Source organism: Protopterus annectens, chromosome 14.part0, assembly GCF_019279795.1.
Source record: "Protopterus annectens isolate FY-2018-M chromosome 14.part0, PAN1.0, whole genome shotgun sequence".
NCBI classification, from domain to species: Eukaryota; Metazoa; Chordata; order Ceratodontiformes; family Protopteridae; genus Protopterus; species Protopterus annectens.
In genome coordinates, this window is record NC_056748.1 from 4,121,478 (window position 1) to 4,144,875 (window position 23,398).

Here is a 23,398-nt window from a genome sequence, read left to right on the forward strand (position 1 = left end):
TGGCTATGATGCACGGGAGGCTTCCTTTAGATCAGCTATGACTGGAACAGTGATTCGAAGGCATGCCTGGTTAAAAGAACAATCCTTACCAGACCATGTTAAGTCAAAACTCCTAGATGCTCCCATGGAGAAACAAAGTTTGTTTGGCTCCCCTGCACAGGAGGTTCTAAAGAAGGTGGAAGAAAAAGCAAAATCTGTCCAAACAGTCAAGGATTTCTTACAGGTCCAACCTCCGAGGTTTAGCAGAAATTGGCCTTTGAATAATTGGTCCTTTCCAGACAGCTCCAGAGCACAGAGAGGCAGAAATAGACGCCCAAGAGGCAGAGGTCAATCTAGGGGTGCCTACAGGGGACGCCAGTGGCAACCTACCAACCAGAGAAGTACTGCCACAGATTCAACTACAACCACTTCCACAGGGCAGACACAATGACTTGGCTCTGGTTCCGCCTACCAGGGAACAACTGGAAGCACCCTTGGGTGGAAAGCTAGCCTTATTTTCCGACAACTGGCATTACATTACAGGAGACAAATGGACTTTACAAACAATAGACAAGGGCTACAGGTTTCACTTCCACACTCTACCAAAAAAGAGAGGATTGCCAAACCTACCACCAAGCCAAAAAACAGATGCTCTAAGACAAATCAACAACTTACTAAGGATGAGAGCTATAGAAAAGGTACCACCTATGGAACAAGGCCAAGGATTTTACTCCAGGCTTTTCCTTGTACCAAGAAAAGAAAATCAATGGAGACCTATTCTCGACTTGTCCGCACTGAACACATACCTCATTGTTCCAAAATTCAAAATGCTGACCCTCCAGCAGCTTCTTCCCATGCTGGGCAAGGAGTCTTGGCTGGTGACTCTAGATCTCAAGGAGGTATACCTGCACATCCCTATACGACCAGATTGCAGAAGACACCTCAGATTTCTTGCAGGATCAGAGCATTATCAATTCTCAGCATTGCCCTTTGGCTTATCTACTGCGCCCAGAGTATTCACGAAATGCCTGGCATCAGTAATTGCTCATTGCAGGCTTCAGGGAATTCAAATTTACCCATACCTGGACGACTGCCTAATACAAGCGGACAACAAGGCAAAATTAACAAAAGATTTGGAAAATGTCATACAACTGTTGCAAGCCTTGGGATACACAGTCAACATGCAAAAGTCAAGACTAGTACCATCCCAAAGGATAATATTCTTGTGTGCAGAACTGGATACATCAACTCAGATGGCTTTTCTCACAGAAGAAAAACAAAAGCAACTACCAGTCTACTTCATGACATTAACAACACAAACTCAGCTTACTGCAAGGAAAGTCCTGCAAGCCCTGGGTTACATGGCATCCTGCATAATATTGATTCCGCATGCCAGGCTGCATATGAGGAAGTTACAATGGTACCTAAGGAATGTATGGTCTCAACACAAGCACAGTCCAGAAGCCCAGATTCCAATAATTCCATGCCTGAAGCAAGAATTCCTGTGGTGGGCTCAGGCCTGTCAGTTGAACAGAGGATTGCCTTTCCACAAACCACATCCATGCCAGACAATCACCATGGACGCCTCAGACCTAGGCTGGGGGGCACACATGGTGGACAAGTGTATACAAGGCCTATGGACCCAAGACCAGCTGAATCTACACATAAATCTAAATGAGATGCTGGCAGTGAAACATGCGATCCAGGCATTCAGACCACTCCTTCAACAGGGTCATCTGCTGATAAGGACGGACAATACCACAGTCATGTGGTACATCAACAAACAGGGAGGTACACACTCATATCCTCTATGCCGGATGGCAATGGACCTGTGGAATGTGGCCCTGAATCTCAACATTCAACTTCAGGCCAGATTTGTACCAGGAAAAGAAAATTCTCTAGCAGACACCTTAAGCAGAACTACCACGGATGCTCACGAATGGATGCTGCATCCAGATATCTTCAAAGCCATAACAAAGAAATGGGGACTACCAGAGATAGACCTGTTCGCCTCCCCACACAACCACCAATTGAAGAAATTCTGCACAAGAGCATACCACCCACTTGCTTGGAGGGCGGACTCCCTTTCCTTCAGCTGGAAAAACCTGACAGCATACGCATTCCCACCTCTTCCTTTGATGTACCAAGTCCTACTGAAGATCAGAGAGGATCAGCCAAGGGTAATCCTGATAGCTCCAGACTGGCCGAGGCAACATTGGTACCCGCTACTGAGAAGCATGTCTCGGACACGCGCATTGCCTCTACCTCTATGTCCCTTACTTCTAACTCAGAACAACTACAAGATCCTACATCCAAACTTGAAAACGCTGCAGCCAGCTGCTTGGAATAACCCAGATTTATCTCAGAGGGTTAAGGACATTATCCTGGAGACACGCAGACCCTCCACAAGGAAAACTTATTCAGCCAAGTGGAAAAGATACCTCATTTGGAGTGCAGCAAAGGGAGAAAGTGTCTCATTGGCAAACATAGCACACATCCTGGAATACTTAGCAGAACTGTTCCACAATGGCCTGTCTTACTCCTCCATTAAGATTCATGCATCAGCAATTTCAGCAGAATACAACATGGATCCTCCTGTCTTCTCTCATCTTCTACTCAGGCAGTTTTTGAGAGGAATCAAAAATGTAAAACCTCCAAGGAAACCACCTTTACCTACATGGGATCTCAACTTTGTGCTGGAAAAGTTAACACTTCCCCCTTTTGAACCAGCAGCAACAGCAGAATTACAGTTATTGTCTTGGAAAACTGCTTTCCTGCTAGCAATCACTTCAGCAAGAAGGGTATCTGAGTTACAGGCATTAATGTCAGTACAACCCTTCCTTATCTTCCATCAGGATAGAGTCTCTCTGAGAACTAACCCTACCTTTATGCCAAAAGTGGTCTCCAGAGTATCATTGAACCAAGCGATTCATTTACCTACATTCTTCCCCAACCCACAGAACAGGGGGGAAAGACTGCTACATACCTTGGATGTGCACAGACAGTTACGCTACTGTCTGGACAGAACTAAGACCAGCAGAAAAACTGACCAGCTTCTGGTAGCATATGCAACAGGAATGCAAGGAAAAGCAATTTCAAAACAGACAATCTCAAAATGAATAGGAAATTGTATTCGATTTTATTACTCTTTTCATGGAAAGACAACTCCTGAAAATATCAGACCTCATTCCACAAGAGCCACAGCCACCACTACAGCTTTCCTACGAGGAGTGGCTACCAAAGACATTTTAGAAGCTGCTACTTGGAGCTCCGTGCATACATTTGCCAAGCATTATAATCTTCCCTTATACTCTAGATCCCGAGCAGGTTTTGCAACTGCTGTTTTGCAAGGGATCTTAACTACACCATCTTTATCTTAGTGCCTCCTCCCCCAGTTTGGCTATGGTATTCTACCCATATGTTAGGACTGCAGATGCATCCTTGAAGGACATAGTACAGTTTTGTACCTACCATAAATGTAGATGTCCGATAGGTATGCATCTGCAGTCAGGATTACCCACCCTCCTTCCCCTCTGTGGTATTCCTAGGGTATTTACCCCTCTTTTAGCTAGCTGGGGGAATCTATTATGGTGTGGCACCTGGCATCTGGGGCAAGAAACACTGAGGAAAATGGCGTCGGATGATGCCTTTATACCCCAGCAGCTGTGACGTCGGGTGAAGTGCGACATCAGCCGAGGCCAGACCCAGACTTTGGAATCCGGCCGACCGAAGGGCTGCCTGAGGCAGGACAACCCATATGTTAGGACTGCAGATGCATACCTATCGGACATCTACATTTATGGTAGGTACAAAACTGTATGTTTTGCTTCACCAAAATACGCAGCCAGTTAAGGGTACACTCCAGAGATGCCTTTTTCCATTCCTTGAAGAGGTCACTCTCCTCTTCCGAAAATTCTGTAGCAGGGAGCCTAGCGATACGTAGCCCCCTTGGAGTTAGGTTTAAACTGATATACTTCTCCAGAAGTTGAGTGTCCAGAAAAAGGGCAACTTCTTTGGCCATTAGTCTCTCCAGCTGCTGAAATCGCCCATCCAAATCATGATTGCCGCTAACATTCCAAGGATCCAACAAAGTGAACTTTTTCTCTCGTTCACTCACAATATCCGCAAAATGAATGCCTCCTGACAAATTAAGCTGCCCAGGAGTCCCAGCTGTCTGCAACATATTAACACTAATACAAGGCTAGTGAAAAGATTTCAGTTCAACTCAGAAAACACCAGCAGGCAAACGATTAAGTAAGAAACACAAAATCACCAGCACTTCACCAGAGTATCTTCTTTATTTGGTTAACTATCTGGTACCTCTGCCTTTCGCCTTCATGGATCTCGGAACATTCACTTTTTAGCTGGTTTATATACTTATTCATCCTAATTAACACAAACAGCTTGCATTCAATCATTAATTCATATTACACATTTAAAGTGACACAGTACATATCACATACATTAAATTCACGTTAAATTCCTTGTTAAACATGATGGTTCCCCTAATAGTTTAAAATATGTATACTTGGTAAGCCATATCTAACTAGAGGGGGGGGGATTACAACAATAAACTACTTGAATTAGAAACTAGAATGATATTAAAGTTCAAAACTTTAAAGCCCTTTGGTTTAAATCAGGAACTGGGTATCTAATAATTGCAATATCCAACATTTAATAGTATATAATTAATAAATTTATGATTTATTTATTTTTAGTTTTATATATATATATATATATATATATATATATATATATATATATATATATATATATATATATATATATACATTTTTTGTAGTGAAATTATTGATGAAATAGTGAATTTAATGTATGTGATATGTACTGTCACTTTAAATGTGTAATATGAATTAATGATTGAATGCAAGCTGTTTGTGTTAATTAGGATGAATAAGTATATAAACCAGTTAAAAAGTGAATGTTCTGAGATCCATGAAGGCGAAAGGCCAAGGTACCAGATCGTTAACCAAATAAAGAAGATACTCTGGTGAAGTGCTGGTCATTTTGTCTCTCTTATTCAAGGTGAAAGACACCCTCACCAGGTGCGAGCAGGAGGGAACAACTCTGTCTGCTGTAGGGGGTCCATTTTTTCCCTTCCTTCTAGGCCTTATCCCAAGGCCCAGAGGGGTGGAAAGATGTGGTTCAAAAAATCCGAGTTTTTTTCTCGGAGCACAAGGTGAGCCCCCCCTCTAGAGGCATAGGAGCGGGAGATTATTCAGGAAGATGCCGACCTAGAGGCAGAGGAGGTCCCCTGCAACTCGGGAGACCGTGATTCCTTGAGGCCCGACTATGCGTTTCCGGAGCCAGTTGGGGGTCGAATATCTGTTTTGGAACCTATCATGCCTTGGGATTTAAACCTTGTTCTACAGGCTCTTACTTCACGACCCTTTGAATCTGCAGCTACTTGTGATTTAAAATTCTTGACCTAGAAAGCTGTCTTTTTAGTAGCTATCACATCAGCCAGACACGTTTCAGAGATTCAAGCTCTTCCTATAAAACCCCCATATTTGATTTTTCATAAGGACAGGGTTTCTCTCGGATCGAACCCTTCCTTTCTTCCCAAAGTGGCATCTGTCACTAATCTTAATGAATCTATTGAGTTGCCAGTGTTCTTTCCCCAGTTCTCAAACAAGGCAGAATTTAAATTTCATCAGTTGGATGTAGACAGACAATTGTGCTTTTATCTGCACAGAACCAAAGATCTCAGAAAATCTGATCAGTTTGTTTCCTTTTCGGAAAACAGACTTGGGTCTCCTGTTTCCAAAATCACTCTGTCCAGGTCCAGTTGCATCTCTTTCATTTATTCTTCAAGAGGTAAAAATCTACCGTTCCCGGTCAAGGCTCATTTTGCTCTGTCTGTATCTACATCTACAGCCTATCAGGCCAGACTGTCTATGGATGATATTTGTGCTGCGGTTACTTGGGCATCTCCTCACACCTTTGTTGCTCATTACAAGTTGGACATGGTATCTAGGGGCAGGTCTTCCTTTGGTTCCACAGAGCTCAGAAGTATTTTCCACTGAGCCTCCCAGGATTTAGGTGCTGGGGACGCTCTCCCCGGGTAAGAATGTAGGCGAGATTGGACTACATAACATCAAGAAGTTATGTAATCACCATAACTTTTGATGTATGTAGTCCATATCGCCTCACATTCTTACTTACCCCCCCACCTTCCCCCTTCCAGGAGGATATGGAGGATAACTGGTTTTTCAGAGCTCCCTTCACTCTTGGGTTATTCTTTCTTCCTTTGGTGTTGCTATGCATGTGATGTGAATGTTGGTGTTCGCTAGATCTGGGATATAGAGCAATGCAGCATGGGATACCATCTTAGCCCAGCCAATAGAAAGACTTCGAGCTAGAAAAGTTGGCAGAGTCGGAGCCGATATTTGGCTCCGAACCCACGGGTAAGAAAGTGAGGTGAGATGGACTATATGCATCGAACGTTATGGTGAGTACATAACTTCTTGTTTTCCAAGGATACAGATTTCATTTCCACACCCTACCACCCCCAAACGGTTGGCCAGACCTACCCCCAAACCAGTGGGCCGAGGCTCAACAGCAGGTTCTCTCTCTTCTAAGTATCAGGACTATTCAACCTGTCCCAGCAGAAGAAAGGGGACAAGGTTTTTATTCAAGACTTTTCCTGGTACCCAGAAAAGACAGCTCCTGGCGTCCTATCCTGGACCTCTCTATTCTAAACACCTTTTTGGTAATCCCAAAATTCAAAATGCTAACACTTCAACAGCTGCTTCCTATGCTAGGCAAAGATGCCTGGTTGGTAACCTTAGACTTAAAAGAAGCTTACCTGCACATTCCAGTAAGGAAATCTTGCAGGAAATACCTACGCTTCAGTTTTCTGCACTTCCCTTTATCTTATCTGCTGCACCCAGGGTATTCACAAAGTGTCTAGCTCCAGCCATGCATTTTGCAGGCAGAGAAATGTTGAAATATACCCAAACCTGGACGATTTTCTGATTCAGGCAGAAAGCCAGGAATTGCTATTAAAACATCTGGCATTCTTAAAGAAACTTCTAACCTATCTGGGGTACACCATAAACGAAAATAAATATCACCTAGTACCCTGCCAACAGATTGTATTCCTGGGAGCAAGCTTGGACACAATTTCCCAGATGGCTTTCCTCACTCCAGAGAAACAGGTTTATTTGACAGCCTACTTCAAACTACTGGCCACTAAGACCCAGCTATCTGCAAGGAAAATTCTGCAAGCCCTGGGGTTCATGGCTTCTTGCATTCTACTAATTCCATATGCAAGACTGCATATGAAGAAACTACAATGGTATCTAAAAAGCCTATGGTGGCAACATTCTCAGGACCTGGAATCAATGAATTCCTATCATTCCTTGTATAAAGACAGAGTTCCTTTGGTGGGCAAAGTCACTCTACCCCCTGCCTCCCAAACCCTAACAGACGCATCATGCTATGCAGGGGGGGGGGCTCACTTGGCATGGCAGTTTGTTCAGGGCAAATGGAACCCAAGTCAGATGCACATGCATATCAACCAAAAAGAAATGTTAGCTGTACAGAATTCTCCAACAGCCTTCAAAGACCGCATTCTTCCAGGACAATTATTGGTAAAGACAAGACAACACCACAGTTATGTGGTACATAAACAAGGAGGGGGGGGGACCCACTTGCACCCTCTCTGCAGACTAGCCATGGCTCTGTGGAATACAGCCTTGAGCTACCAAGTGCACCTACAAGCTCAATTCCTCCCCCAGGCAAGCTAAATTCATTGGCAGGCGACTTAAGAAGAAAGCTCATGGACCCACACAAATGGAAACTGGAACCAAAAATATTCAACCTCTTGAGGAACAAATGGGGGACTCCAGAGATAGACTTGTTTGCCTCCCCTTAAAACTACCAATTGGACAAATTTTGCACAAGGACTTCCCACAGTCAAGCTTAGAAAGTGGATGCCCTGTCCTTTACCTGGGAAAGCCTCTCGGTTTATGCCTTTCACCTCGAATGTTCTGCTAAAGATCAAACGGGACAAGCCAAGGACAGTACTGATTGTACCAGACTGGCCACGCCAGCATTGGTACACCCTCTTGCGCAGTATGATACTGCTGGACCTGTGGCACCTACCTCAGACACCTTCCCTGCTATCCCAGCAGGCGGGCCAGATTCTGCACCCTCAGCTTCAAACCTTGAACCTTGTAGCCTGGCTAATTCCTTGAGGTCTCCAATAGCATCCCTCAGTAAGCAGGTGCTAGATGTCAGTCTGGAAGCAAGGAGGCCTAGTACTAGAAACTCTTATGCTGAAAAGTGGAAAAGATATGGTTCCTGGAGCCAGACTCAGGGTATGGGCACAACAGTGCCCAGCTTACCTCATATTCTTCAGTACTTAACAGAAATGCTCCACAAGGGCCTATCCTTCTCATCAATTAAAATTCATGCCTCTGCCATTTCAGCACATTATAATACTGAACCACCCCTCTTCTCTCACCCCCTGCTAAAGCAGTTCCTCAGAGGGGCCAAAAATGTAAGACCCCCCCCCCAGGCGAGCCCCTACTCCAGCCTGGGACCTTAACTTCGTATTGAAAAAGCTCACTCACTCTCCATTTGAACCAGCTGCAACTGCAGAGTTGAAATTCCTTTCTTGGAAAACGGCCTTCCTTCTAGCCATCACTTCAGCAAGAAGAGTGTCTGAATTACAGGCCCTCATGGCAGTGGGGCCCTTCATTATCTTCCTTGCAGACAGGGTTTCCCTCGGGACCAATCCTTCCTTTATGCCCAAGGTGGTGTATAGTGTGGCCCCAAATCAGTCCATTCATTTGCCTACTTTTTTCCCCCAAATCCACAAAACAAAGGTTAAACGAATACTGCACTCTCTGGACATGCACAGACAACTTAGATTTTATTTGGACAGGACTAAGCCTCTCAGAAAATCTGAACAACTGCTAGTTGGCTTTGCAGCAGGGGCAGAGGGGAAGGCCATTTCAAAGCAAACCATTTCTAAATGGATAGCCCATTGCATTAATTTTTGCTGTAAGCACCATGGAAAACCTACCCCACAGGGAATAAGATCACATTCCACCAGGGCTGCATCTACCTCTACAGCCTTCCTCAGGGGAGTCTTTACCAAGGACATCCTAGAAGCTGTTACCTGGAGCTCTCAACATACCTTCACTAAGCATTACCACATGCCCATTTTTTCTAAATTCAGAGCTGGTTTTGCCACTGCAGTACTGCAGGGTTTAATAGCTTGTCCTAATGCTCTCTTCCTCCTCCCTTCATTAGCTTTGGGAATCAACCCAAATGTGATGACTGCAACAGTGAAACACGAAGAACATAGTACAGTTGTGTACACTTACCATAAATGTAGATGTTTGATTGTATTCACTGTTGCAGTCTTGGTTACCCTCCCTCCAGCCCCCTGACTTCTCCTGTCTCTACCTTTCCTTCTTGTTTGGTGTATTTGAACTTTCTGGTGTATTTGCTTTTTGTTGGAGGTGTAACATAACATATAATTGCTTCCCATTATGGGGGCACCTGACATCTGGGGCAAGAAAAACTGATGTAATGGCGTTGGCTGCATGTTTTATCCCCCTGACGACCTGACGTCATGGAAGAAGAGACAGCATCCGACGCAGGAATCCAAGACTCTGGTATTCAGGCTGGCTGAGGGCTACCTGCAGGCAGATAACCCAAATGTAATGACTGCAACAGTGAATACACTTGAACATCTATATTTATGTTAAGTGTACACAACTGTACTTTCTGGTCTCAGTGTTATGAAATTAGATGTTATGGGTTTTAGATGTTTTGAAGGTGTGATCCCTGTGATGTATAGAAATTGGCTCTATCAAGACCAAGATTTTAGTTGCAAGTTTTGAAGTTATTTGTTTTGCTAGTTTAGATGGGTAGGCATCACTAAATTTTTTTAGTTCTTTACTGTAAGTTGAATGTGAAGCAAAACAAGTCTGCTTTGCTTTATATAATTGTACTCTGTTAACTTTTTTTTTTTAAAGTATTAATGAATTCATACCAGGCATTTCTGCTATTTTTGTAGTCATCAGTTTGACTGCCTTCCTTGCAGATCAATCAAATGGCTACTGCTCCTGACTCACAGAGGTTGAAACTACTAAGAGAGGTAGCTGGTACCAGAGTATATGATGAACGCAAAGAGGAAAGTATTTCCCTTATGAAAGAAACTGGTAAGTAATTCTTATTTACTTGAAGTGATTGTATTTTAGTTTCTTTACATTGTTGAACAGTGTGCTTGAGTCTTGTAGACACTTATAACAAAGCTTTTCAGCAAGTCTTTCTGTGATGCAGTTGCTGCAGACTCTTGAGCCCAGTGCTGTTATTTGTAGGCATTCCTGGCTTAAGTTATAGTCTCCTTGAGTATGTGAAATCCTAAATTCTCATTGCTGCCTTAGAAAAAGATGTCCTTTTTGATATGTCCTCAATGAGGTCCTGAACCGTTTAGAGGAAAGGGGCAAGTTAATGCAAGAAGTAAAGCAGCCTTTTCTGTTACCAGTCCCTGGACCTTTCTTCATGTAGCAAGTCAATAAAAGTCAGAAGAAACTGGGTTAACAGCAGTATAAAAGGAAATGGCAAGGGGGGTTCAAAGAGACATGGGAATGCCCCACCTCCCCCAGGAGCAGTTGGTCCTCAAAGAAGGAGCTGTCCAGATTTCTGGGCTTCAGACCAGTTTCATCCTTCCCCTTTTAGGTGTACTAGGTCTACCAAAAGTATAGTCGACTTACTGTGGAATTGAATGATGAGGGTATTTGTGAAAGCTGAAATAGTCATAGGTGTTATCCCATCCCCCCTACACCTAGGTTGGGTAGGGCAGTCCCACCAACTCATGTATCTCTTGCTCTCTTGCTCTTTCCCTAGTACCCACCTCAGTAGTAGCAGTTCCAGAGCCGAAGGCATTTCTGAACTTCCTCCAGTTGGTCAGTGGTACCCCCCCCCCCCCAAATCAACACTGGCCACTCATCTAACACATTTGACTTCCAAGCCTTTGGAGCTGACTTTGTTGGAACCAGGTAGTCGAGACAGCTGCCTGTGGTGCCAGTCTGTTTGGGTCAGTTTGTGGTACTGGGGCCCTTTAGTCAACACATTGACTCCAGACTTGGCCTTGGACCCAAACAGAGCCCCTTCGCCATGACTCACTGTTTGATTGTGTTCTCTGAGACACACAACTGTCCCTTCCAGCATGTTGTATTTGTATTGCAAAGGAGATTAGGTCCGAAAGTCGAGAAATTCTTATGTTTGTTTAGTGAATGTGTATCATGTACATTGGACCGGGATCAGCAGAAGCTTTGTACCCCAGGCATCAATCACTTCTCAGCAGTGTGTAGGATACAGAGTAGAAGGAGAGAGCTTTGAGGCAGTCCAAGTAGGACATGTTGCTTAAGCCCTTTATTCTTTTTATGAAGTGCCTCTGTGGAAGCACCATTTGTTTGCATATGCATGGTACACCCTGAAAGGGGCCTTTTACTCTATGATTGGTCTGATGAGGAACAAGTAAAGTGGAACAATGACATCCTTGGACCTAGATGCCTTTCCCTTGCCTATAAGTTTTGCAGTATAGAATGATTTCCTTACCACTGTAAACACTTGGTGGTCAAAGGCCATGCTACTGACTGAATGCATTCCCAAATCTCTGACCACTGGGACTACTCTTAGGAGAGTATTATCAATGTGGTAGTTTCAAAGGAAAGTATTTTGCATTTTTTGACATTGAAATTTAGAACATGGCTTTGGCATCAGTTATTCTGTGTCAGGGTTTCTTGGAGGGTATTTGTGTCTTTGGAGGATTCTTTGACTGTGCATAGTTTGCAATTGTCTCCAAACTTGGTCAGCCAGAGGCCCTTGATGTTGACCTTAACTGTAGAAGTCAATGCCAAAAAGGAGTGAGCTCCAGCATCAAGCATTGAGGGATTGTGCTAGTGACTGGCTTGTTTGTGGATGTGGACTCTCCTGTCCTGTGTCCTGTGTGTGAGCCAGCTGACTATTCAGTGAGTGGCACAGGAGTGTATACCTAATTTCATGATCTTGTCTATGATGCCCGAGTGGGCTGTTGTGATAAATGCTTTGGCCAGGTCAAGCTAGGCAGCATTTGCCATTTTGCCGTTGTCAGTTGTTTTGGTGACCTTCAAGTCTACAAGGCCAAGTAGGCATGACCTGCCCTAGACAAAACCAAACTGGATTGGATCAGTTGTCTGTAGGTTTCCTATGTCATTGTCTATCACTTCCATGATAATTCTTTCCTTTGCTTTGCATATGCAACTGTTCAGTCTTGTGGGTCTCTAGTTACCCTGGTCTGTAGACGGCCGGCCCTTGTGCATAGGGATGACAGTTGCAGTCCTCCATTCACTTATCACAGAGCTTGTCTGGAACCTTCAGTTAAGTAGTGATTCTGCTGATTCTGACAGATGTTCTTCATGTTTCACTGTTGAAGTCATTACATTTTGGTAATCTGCTGGCAGGTTGCCCTCAGTCGGCCTGATTAACAAAGTCTTGGGTCCTGCATCAGTTGCTGTCCCTTCTTCCATGACGTCAGGTCATCAGGGGTATAAAACATGCAGCCAACGCCATTACATCAGTCTTTCTTGCCGCGTGGTGCCTGAAGCAGAAGCAGTTCGCAAGTGCCGGTCGGCCGACTCCTGAAATTTTCTTTTTAGAGTTTCAGAACCGAAGTCTTCAACTAAAAAGCTAAGTACCGTTTGTGGAAACTTTTTCTTGCTCCTTACCGATGTCCGTAAAAGTTAATAATTGTATTACTTGTGGGAAGCAAATACCTCATAAGGATTTCCATTTGTACTGTATTCTTTGCCTAGGCCCTAACCACAACGTACCTTGTCGTCGGTTTTGTGCTTTATTTAATCAGTGCACTATCTGTCGACGGTACAGTTTTGCTTCTAAATATTTCGGTTCTCTGTTTAATTATCCAGAAATGACATCGGTTATCAATCCGACTACCGAAATACTGAAAAAATGGAAAGAAAAAGACAAAGGTCCAAAACTGCCGACGGCGCTTCTCCTATGCCAGTCGCCAGTTCGCCGGTACTCAGTGAGGCGCTTTCGCAGCCCCTGATACCTGCTATTTCTGATTCGCAGGCCTCTACTGAGACCCATTCGGAGGCCGGTATGCCGCGAGATGCTTCACCTATGGAACCCGTGGATGACTCTACCTTGGATGGGTCTGGAGTCGCTGTGCAGGCACCGGCTTCTGTATTCAGGCCTACAGATTTGTATATTAAACCAACACCAACTTCAATATTAAGGCCAAAACTTCGCTGTATGTCTAAAAAAACGACGCCCCTATACCTAAAAACAAATGATCAAAATGGCTGAAGATTTAATTACTCTAATCAAGGATAGTCAGTCCCCCCCCCCCCCTTCTAAGAGGCCTAAGGCCTGAACTTGTCTATGAATCTTCTGAACAGGACTCTGATGTTCTTCGTGTTTCACTGTTGCAGTCATTGCATTTGGGTAATCTGCTGGCAGGTTGCCTGCCCTCAGTTGGCCTGATTAACAAAGTTTTGCGTCCTGCATCGGTTGCTGTACTTCTTCCATGATGTCAGGTCGTCAGGGGTATAAAATATGCAGCCGACGCCATTTTATCCATTCTTTCTTGCCGCGTGGTGCCCGAAGCAGCAGCAGTTAGCAAGTGCCAGTCGGCAGACTCCTGAAATTTTCATTTTCGAGTTTCAGAACCGAAGTCTTCAACCTAAAGCTAAGTACCCCATTGGGGAAACTTTTTCTTGCTCCATACCGATGTCAGTAAAAGTTAATAATTGTATTACTTGTGGGAAGCAAATACCTCATAAGGATTTTCCTTTGTACTGTATTCCTTGCTTAGGCCCAGACCACAAAGTTCCTTGTTGTCGGTTTTGTGCTTTATTTAATCAGCGCACTATCTATCATTGGTACATTTTTGCATCAAAATATTTCGGTTTTCGGTTTAATTATCCAGAAATGCCGTCGGTCAGCCATCCGACTACCGGAATACTGAAAAAAACGCAAAGAAAAAGATAGAGACAGGCCGTTGAGGTCCAAAACTGCTGATGACGCTTCTCCTAAGCCAGTCGCCAGTTCGCCGGTACTCAGTGAGGTGCTTTCGCAGCCCCTGATACCCACTACTACTGATTCGCAGGCCTCTACTGAGATCCATTCATAGTCTGGTATGCCGCGACATGCTTCACATTTGGAACCCGCAAATCTCTCTACCTTGGATGGGTCTGGAGCTGCTGAGCAGACACCGGCTTCTGAGGGTGTATTCAGGCCTACAGACTTGCATATTAAACCAACACCAACTTCAGTGTTAAGGCCTAAATCTCAATCTATGTCTAAAAAACCGCCGCCCAGGCCACATGTTCAGGCCCCTATGCCTAAAAAACAAATGATCAAAATGGCTGAAGATTTAATTACTCTAATCAGGGGTATTCAACCCCCTCCGTCCAAGAGGCCTAGGATTCAATTTGACTATGAATCTTCTGATCAGGACTTTTCTTCTGACTCTTCTAATGATCTGGATTTGTGCATACCTACTTGAGTCTGATGCAGAGGAATCCATTCCCTCTGCTTCTCCATCTGAGGATTTCTATTTTGGGGAATCTTTACATACCTTAAGGGAGCATTTCCACTGGGAAAGTCAGGATATCTCTGAATCCAAAAAGAGGCTTAGGGATTTCCTCCTTCCGCAGCATAGGCTTTTGGCTATACCTCCTGTACTAGATATTGTTGATGTGTTTTCGGAATCCAGTATGGCCCCTAGCAAACCAGAGAGGTACTACAGGGTTCCTGAGTCCCACAAATTCCTTTTCAAAAACCTTATTGGGACCCAGAAAACATTTCTCAGGGACCCAAGGGCATTAAGGCTTCTACTGCTAAAAATCCTACCCCTTCTGATAGAGACTCCAGGGCGCTGGATAGATGGGGTAAAAAGGTTTATACTGCTGCAGCCTTAGCAATCGGGGCATTAAACTGTCAATTCCATATGCTAAAATATCAACAGCATATCATGGGATTGCTTAAACAGAAAATTATGTTGATTTCTGACTGTGGAGAATAAAGATTTGCAGGACTTATTGCATTCAGCTGAACAAGTTGGCAAACATACTTTGCAATGTGGTTTTGATGCTTTGGAGGCTTCTTGCAGGGTGCTGTTACTGGGTCTGTGCTTAGAAGGCATCTTTGGCTTAAGGAGCAATCTCTGCCTGATCATGTTAAAGCAAAGTTGTTGGATGCTGCTTTGCAGCAGGACCGTCTGGCAATAAGGCTGAAGAAGTTCTAAAAAAGATGGAAGATAAAGCTAAATCTATGCAAACTGTGAAAGATTTCTTACAAGTACAACCTTGAAGATTTAGTAGGCACTGGCCTACTAAGAACTGGTCCTTTCCAGTTCCTTCCTGAGCCACTCAAGCCAAACCCAGACATTCCAAAACCACCAGGTTTCAGTCCCAAGGGACTTTCAAATCTAAGCAATGGGGTGCTTCCACTTCCAAATCTGGAAACAACAAGGCACCACCCTATGGTAAACAGTCTCAATGACTTCCCTTTGAAATTACCAAGTACTTGCCTCTTAGCTGCCCCTTTGGGGGAAAACTGTCTCTTCATGCAAAAAACTGGCAACTTATAACCCAGGACAAATGGGTTTTAAATTTAGTGTCCCAGGGATACAGTTTTCATTTCCACATGCTGCCAACTCCAACCAGGTGGCCAGACCTTCCCCCAAATCAGTGGGCAGAGGCTCAGAAACAAGTACTTTCCCTCCTAAACATGGGGGCAATTCAACTAGTACCAGAAGAGGAAAAGGGACAATGTTTCTATTCCAGACTTTTCCTGGTACCCAGAAAAGACAAATCATGGCATCCAATTCTGAACCTGTCTACTCTAAACACCTTTCTGGACATTCCAAAATTCAAGATGCTGACTCTTCACCAGTTAATTCCTATGCTAGGCAAGGATGCCTGGTTGGCAACTCTCGACCTAAAAGAGGCTTACCTGCATATCCCAATCAGGGAATCTTGTAGAAGATTCCTATGCTTCAAAGCAGGCTGCATGCATTATCAGTTCTCTGCACTGCCCTTTGGCTTGTCTACTGCAACCAGGGTATTCTCAAAGTGCCTGGCCCCAGTAATTGCATTTTGCAGGCAAAGAAATATTCAAATATATCCATACCTGGACGATTGTCTAATTCAGGCAGAAAACCAGGCCATTCTTCTAAAACATCTGGCGTTTGTAAAAAGACTTCTAACCTGTCTAGGGTGCACCATAAACACAAAGAAATCTCAACTGGTACCCTCTCAAAAAATTAATTCCTGGGTGCAAGCTTGAATACAACTGCCCAGATGGCTTTCCTTATGCCAGAAAAGCAAATTCATTTGGTGACTTTACTTCAAACAGGTGGCCACAAAAACCCTGCTATCTGCAGGGCAAATACTGCAAGCCATGGGGTTCATGGCCTCATACATTCTTCTAATTCCATATGCAAGACTGCATATGAGGAAACTTCAGTGGTACTTAAAAAGTTTATGGAGTCAACTTTGTCACAGCATGGAAACAATGATTCCTATCATACCTTGCCTACGCCTAGAATTCCTGTGGTGGGCAGATGCCTGCCACCAAAACAAGGGACTGCCATTCACACCACCCTCTGCATCCCAAACCATAACTACAGATGCATCAGACTATGCATGGGGGGGCTCAACTTGCAGAGAAGTGCACAGGGCAAATGGAGCCCAAATCAAATGCAACTTCATATCAATCAAAAAGAAATGCTAGCTGTACAGAATGCACTGACAGCCTTGAAGGAGCATCTTCATCCAGGACAGTTACTGATAAAGATGGACAACACCACAGTTATGTGGTACATAAACAAGCAGGGGGGTACACATTCCTATCCCCTCTCCAGACTAGCCATGGCATTGTGGAATGCGGTCTTGAGCTACCAAGTACAACTACAAGCTCAATTCCTGGCAGGAAAGCAGAATGTTCTGGCAGACGAACTAAGCAGACATCTCATGGACCCTCACGAATGGAAACTGGAAACATGGGTTTTCAACATGTTGACGTGCAGATGGAGAGGGAGCCCAGACAAACCTTTCAGTCTATGCCTTTCCCCCTCTGCCTTTTCTTTCCAAAGTTCTACTAAAAGTCAAACAGGACAAACCAAAAATGATTTTGATTGCTCCAGACTGGCCTCACCAACACTGGTACGCATTCCTGCGCAGTGTGTCACACGTTTCTCCGTGGCACCTGCCTCAGACACCTTCTTTACTATCTCAGCAGGTGAACCAATTTTTGCACCCTCACTTCCAAACATTGAATCTTGCAGATTGGCTGATCACTTAAATTCACCCCTAGCATCCTTCAGCAAACCTGTGACAGATGTCATTTTGGAGGCGAGAAAACCTAGTACTAGAAAATCTTATGCTGACAAATGGAAAATATTCTGTGCTTGGAGTCAATCTCAAGGGTTGAGCACAGCAGTGCCCAATTTACCTCAGATTTTGCAATACTTAATTGAGATGCTTCACAAGGGCCTGTCTTTTTCTTCCATAAAAATCCATGCCTCAGCCATTTCAGCTCATTACAACACATACCCCCCCTCTTCGCTCATCCTTTTCTAGAGCAGTATCTCAGAGGGGCCAAAAACTTGAGACCACCCAGGAGAGCTCCGACCCCTGCCTGGGACCTTAATTTTGTATTGGAGAAACTCACTGTACCTCCTTTCGAGCCAGTTGCAACTGCAGACTTAACATTTATTTCCTGGAAAACAGCCTTCCTTTTAGCAATCACTTCAGCCAGAAAGATTTCTGAATTACAGGCCCTTATGGCAGTGGAGCCTTTCATCATCTTTCATACGGACAGGGTGTCACTCGGGACCAACCCATCCTTCATGCCCAAGGTGATATCCAGTGTGGCTCTTAATCAGTCCATTCATCTGCCAACTTTCTTTCCCAATCCACAGAACAAGGGGGAGCGGATTCTGCATTCATTTGATGTACACAGACAACTTAGATTTTACTTGGACAGGACTAAATCTCAAAGAAAATCTGGTAGCATTTGCCATAGGGGCAGAGGGAAAGACTCTTTCAAAGCAAACCATTTCCAAATGGATAAGCCATTGTATTCATTTCTGCTATAAGCACTATGGAAAACCTATCCCCCAGGGGATGAGATCCTATTCCACCAGGGCTGCATCTACTTCGACAGCCTTTCTCAGAGGTGTTCCTACCAGGGATATTCTAGAAGCTGCTACCTGGAGTTCAGTTCATACTTTCACCAAGCATCATCATCTACCAATTTTCTCTAAATTCAGAGCTGGGTTTGCCACTGCTGTTTTGCAGGGCTTTATAGCCGGTCCTGATGCTGTATAAATCCATCCTCCCAACCTTAGCTTTGGGAATTTACCCAAATATAATGACTGCAACAGTGAAACACAAGGAACATAGTACAGTTGTGTACACTTACCATAAATGTAGATGTTCAAGTGTATTCACTGTTGCAGTCCTGGTTACCCTCCCTCCATCCCCCTGTTCTTTCTCTTACTATGCCTCTACTTTCTTTTACTGCACTTAAAAGTGTTTTTGGTGTATTTGCTTTTGTTTGGATGTATATTTTTGTGTTTTAAATTATTTATATATATATATATCTCCCCATTTGGGGGGCATCTGACATCTGGGGCAAGAAAAACTTATGTAATGGCGTTGGCTGCATGTTTATACCCCTGATGACCCGATGTCATGGAAGAAGGGACAACAACCAGCGCAGGACCCAAGACTTTATCAGGCTGACTGAGGCCAACCTACCAGCAGATTACCCAATTTTAATGACTGCAACAGTGAATACACTCTAACATCTACATTTATGGTAAGTGTACACAACTGTACTATTCTGCACCCTCAGCTACAGACCCTGAATCTAGCAGCCTGGCACATCCACTGAAGTCTCCACCAGCAACTCTCAGTAAGCAGGTGCTGGATGTCATTCTTGAGGCAAGGAGGCCTGGTACTAGAAAATCCTATTTGGAAAAAGTGGAAAAGATACTGCTCCTGGAGCCAGTCTCAGGGAAATGACACAACTGTGCCCATCTTACCTCATTTACTAGATTACTTAAAAGAAATGCTCCACAAAGGCCCTATCCTTCTCTTGAATTAAGATTAATGACTCTGCCATCTCAGCTCATTATAACACTGAGCTACCCCTTTTCACTCATCCTCTGGTCAAACAGTTCCTGAGGGGAGCCAAAAATGTAAGACCCCCCCAGGAGAGCTCCCACTCCTGCCTGGGACCTTACCTTTGTATTAGAAAAGCTCACGCTTCTGCCCTTTGAACCTGCTACCACAGCAGACCTAAAATTCTTCTCATGGAAAAAAGCTTTACTTCTAGCCATCACTTCAGCAAGAAGAGTTTCTGAATTGTAGGCCATTGTGGCTGTGGAACCATTCATTATCTTCCATGTGGACAGGGTTTCCCTCAGGACCAACTCATCATTTATGCCCGAGGTGGTTTCTAGTGTGGCTTTAAACCTATCCATTCATTTGCCTACTTTTTTCCCTAATCCTCAGAATAAGAGGAAAAGGATCCTGCACTCCCTGGACGTGCACAGGCAGCTCAGGTTTTATCTGGATAGGACTAAGCCTTTCAGAAATTCAGACCAACTACTAGTCAGCTTTGCTGCAGGGGCAGAGGGCAAGGCCATTTCAAAGCAAACCATTTCCAAATGGATGGCACACTGCATCCATTTCTGCTACAAACACCATGGGAAGCCTACCCCACAGGGGATCAGAACACATTCCACTAGGGCTACATCAACCTCTTCAGCATTTTCTCAGGGGAGTCCCTACTGGGGACATCCTGGAAGCTGCAACCTGGAGCTCTGTACACACTCACCAAGCACTACCACCTACCTTCTCTAAGTTCAGAGCTGGATTTGCCACAGAAGTCTTACAGGGCCTGATTGCCAGCCCTAATGCTTCTTCACTACCTCCTCCCTACCTTAGCTGTGGGAATCAATCCAAATGTGATGACTGCAACTGTGAAACACGAAGAACATAGTACAGTTGTGCACACTTACCATAAATATAGATGTTGGAGAGTATTCACTGTTGTAGTCCTGGATGTCCTTCAAGAATGCAACTGCAGTCATAACGTGGGTTGTCCTGCCTCAGGCAGCCCTTGGTCGGCCGGATTCCAAAGTCTGGGTCCGACGTCGGCTGATGTCGCATTTCTCTCCGACGTCAGAGCGGCTGGAGTACATAAGCATCAGCCGACACCATTTTCTCCAGTCTTTCTTGCCGCGCGGTGCCCGAAGCAGAAACAGTTCGCAAGTGCCGGTCGGTCAGCTCCTGTATTCTTCGATACAGAAGTCATCAAAAAGCTAAGTACCCCGTTGGGGACCTTTTCTTGCCTCAGCCGATGTCAGAAATTACTGAAAAGTTAACAATTGTCTTTCTTGTGGTAAACAAATACCTCATAAGGATTTCCACTCTTACTGTCTTCCTTGCCTGGGCCCAGACCACGACGTCTCGGCCTGTGTAGCCTGTGCTCGCTTCAACAAGCGCGCACTCAGGCGCCGGGCGGAGTTCGCTGAAGATTTTTTCGCCGATAAATTTGCTTACACCATGCCGTCGGACTTTCCGACATCGCAAACTCCCAAAAAGCGAAAAGACCGGGACCGACATCCTCGGCCCACGTCTACCACCGACTCCACGCCAAAACCTAGCGTGAGTGCTCCGGTTCCCTCTGAGACGGTCTTTCCACCGCTCCGAACCGAAGACACCGCGTTACCGACGACTCCGATTCCGGACATCACTCCGACGCCAGTTATCGATTTTCATCCGGATACCGAAACCGAGGAAATGCCCGAGACCATTGCTGTAGACAAGGTCACTCCTGCACGTGGAGCTGCCAGGCCTCCTATGGCCATGTCTATTAAGGCCTACACTAGGGCTAAGGTAGCCAGCAAAACAAAGCATATTACTTCTAAATCTTTACCTCAGACTACTCCAGAGACACAAATTATGTCCATGGCTGCTGATTTAATTTCCATGATTAGAGGTTCACAGGCCCATCCTGAGAGAGGATCCCAGCCTCCTTCTGACAAAAGGCCCCGGGTTGAACCCTCTGACCCTATTCCTTCAGATGAAGATTCTGAGGGCTCTGTCCACTCTGATAGCCAGGAAGAGCTCTTCCAGACCTATGAGGACTCGGATGCAGAAGATTCCATCCCCTCGGCCTTCCCTCCTGAGGATATTTCTTTTGGGGAAGTTCTGCACACCATGAGGGAACATTTCAAGTGGCAAGGTCAGGAATATTCTGATTCTAGGAAACGCCTTAGGACTTTCCTTAAGAAGCCCCAGCACAGGCCCTTAGCTATTCCTCCTGTACTTGATGTTCTGGATGATTTATATTTTGACTCTAGTGCTACCCCTGATTCTCTTCCTCCTGCTCCAGCCAAGCCAGACAGGTATTACAGGGTCCCAGAAACTCATTCCCATTTATTCAGGGGCCCATACTGCTGATTTGGAAACTATTTCACAGGGGCCTAAAGGAGTTTCAGCCTCCACCTCTAAAAATCCATTGCCCTCCAACAGGGAAGCTAGGTCATTAGAGAGATGGGGCAAAAAGGTTTACACATCCACTACCTTATCTATGAGAGCTTTAAATTGCCTTTTTCATATGTTGCAATATCAGGATTACCTGTTAGAAGATTTACAAAAAACATTAGCCACTCCTGTCCTTTAGACAGGAAGACTTTGCAGGAAGCTGTACATAACACTCAGCAAGTAAGCAATCACTTCCTGCAGTGTGGATATGATGCACTGGAAGCTTCATGTAGGGCAGCTATGACAGGAGCAGTCATTCGTAGAAATGCTTGGTTAAAAGATCAACCTCTACCAGATCATGTAAAAGCAAAACTTCTGGATGCAGCTTTGGAAAAGAACAAGCTTTTTGGTGCGAATGCTAAGGATGTGTTAAAGACCATCGAAGAAAAAGCAAAATCAGTTCAGACGGTGAAAGATTTCCTCCAGGTTCAACCCCCCAGATTCAGTAGGAATTGGCCTTCTAAAAACTGGTCCTTTCCTAATCCAGAAAAGTTTCAAAGGGGTAGGAACAGACGTGGCCGAGGAAGAGGCCAATACAGAGGCCCTTACAGGGGCGACAATGGCAGCCAGGAAACCAAAGAAGTGACGAGGGTTTCACCTGCCCCACAACCACAATCTCAATGACTTTCCTCTACCGCCTACCAGGGAACAAATAGAAGCTCCTTGGGCGGAAATTATCTCTGTTTGCAGAAAATTGGCACAGACTGACAAAGGACAAATGGATTTTGGACATTATAGACCGAGGGTACAGGTTTCATTTTCATACCTTACCAAGAAAACAAGGCATGCCAAACCTACCACAAAACCAGAGGGCAGAGGCTATCAAGCAAATCACTCTGCTGACTCGGATGAAAGCAATAGAAAGAGTTCCACAACAAGAACAAGACCAGGGGTTTTACTCAAGACTGTTCCTTGTTCCAAGAAAAGAATCTCAATGAAGACCAATACTGGACTTGTCCGCATTGAACACCTTTCTCATAGTACCAAAGTTCAAAATGCTGACTCTACAGCAACTCCTTCCCATGCTGGTCAAGGGGTCTTGGCTGATTACTCTGGACCTCAAGGAGGCATACCTGCATGTCCCTATCAGACACAGCTGCAGAAGATACCTCAGATTTCTTGCAGGGCCAGAGCATTATCAATTCTCAGCATTGCCATTTGGCTTATCTACTGCGCCCAGAGTATTCACAAAATGCCTGGCTTCAGTAATTGCTCATTGCAGGCTCAGGGATACAAATTTACCCGTACCTGGACGACTGCCTCATACAAGCGGACGACAAATTGATGTTGACAAAAAACCTGGATTATGTCATACGATTACTTCAAGCTCTGGGATACACAGTCAACTTCCAAAAGTCAAGACTGTAGCCATCCCAGCAAATAATCTTCTTAGGAGCCAAACTAGACACAGCCTCTCAGATGGCTTACCTGACAGGAGACAAGCAAGAGAAGTTAACTCATTACTTCAAAGGTTTAGCAAAACTCACCCAGATGACTGCAAGGAGATTCCTACAGGCCCTGGGTTACATGGCATCCTGCATTCTCCTGGTTCCATTAGCAAGACTACACATGAGAAAGCTTCAGTGGTACCTAAAAGCATTTGGTCTCAACACAGCAACAACTTGGAGACAATCATACCGCTCATTCCATGCCTACAAAAGGAATTCCTATGGTGGGCCTCGGTGAGCCAGGCAAACACAAGTATGTCATTCAAAAAACCACAGATAACACAGACCATGACCACAGACGCCTCAGACCTTGGATGGGGCGCACATGGAAGGCAGGTGTATACAAGGACAATGGTC

The 23,398-nt window shown here is 44.7% G+C and overlaps 1 protein-coding gene across 1 annotated transcript in view; it reads left to right on the forward strand.

Annotated features, from left to right (window-relative positions):
- SMC3 (structural maintenance of chromosomes 3) overlaps positions 1 to 23,398 on the forward strand; it is a 2,445,376-nt gene that overhangs the window by 510,956 nt on the left and 1,911,022 nt on the right. The window contains exon 6 of the mRNA XM_044056330.1: positions 10,061 to 10,178. Within this exon, the coding sequence (XP_043912265.1) occupies positions 10,061 to 10,178 (118 nt within the window). The remainder of the gene's footprint in view (positions 1 to 10,060; positions 10,179 to 23,398) is intronic.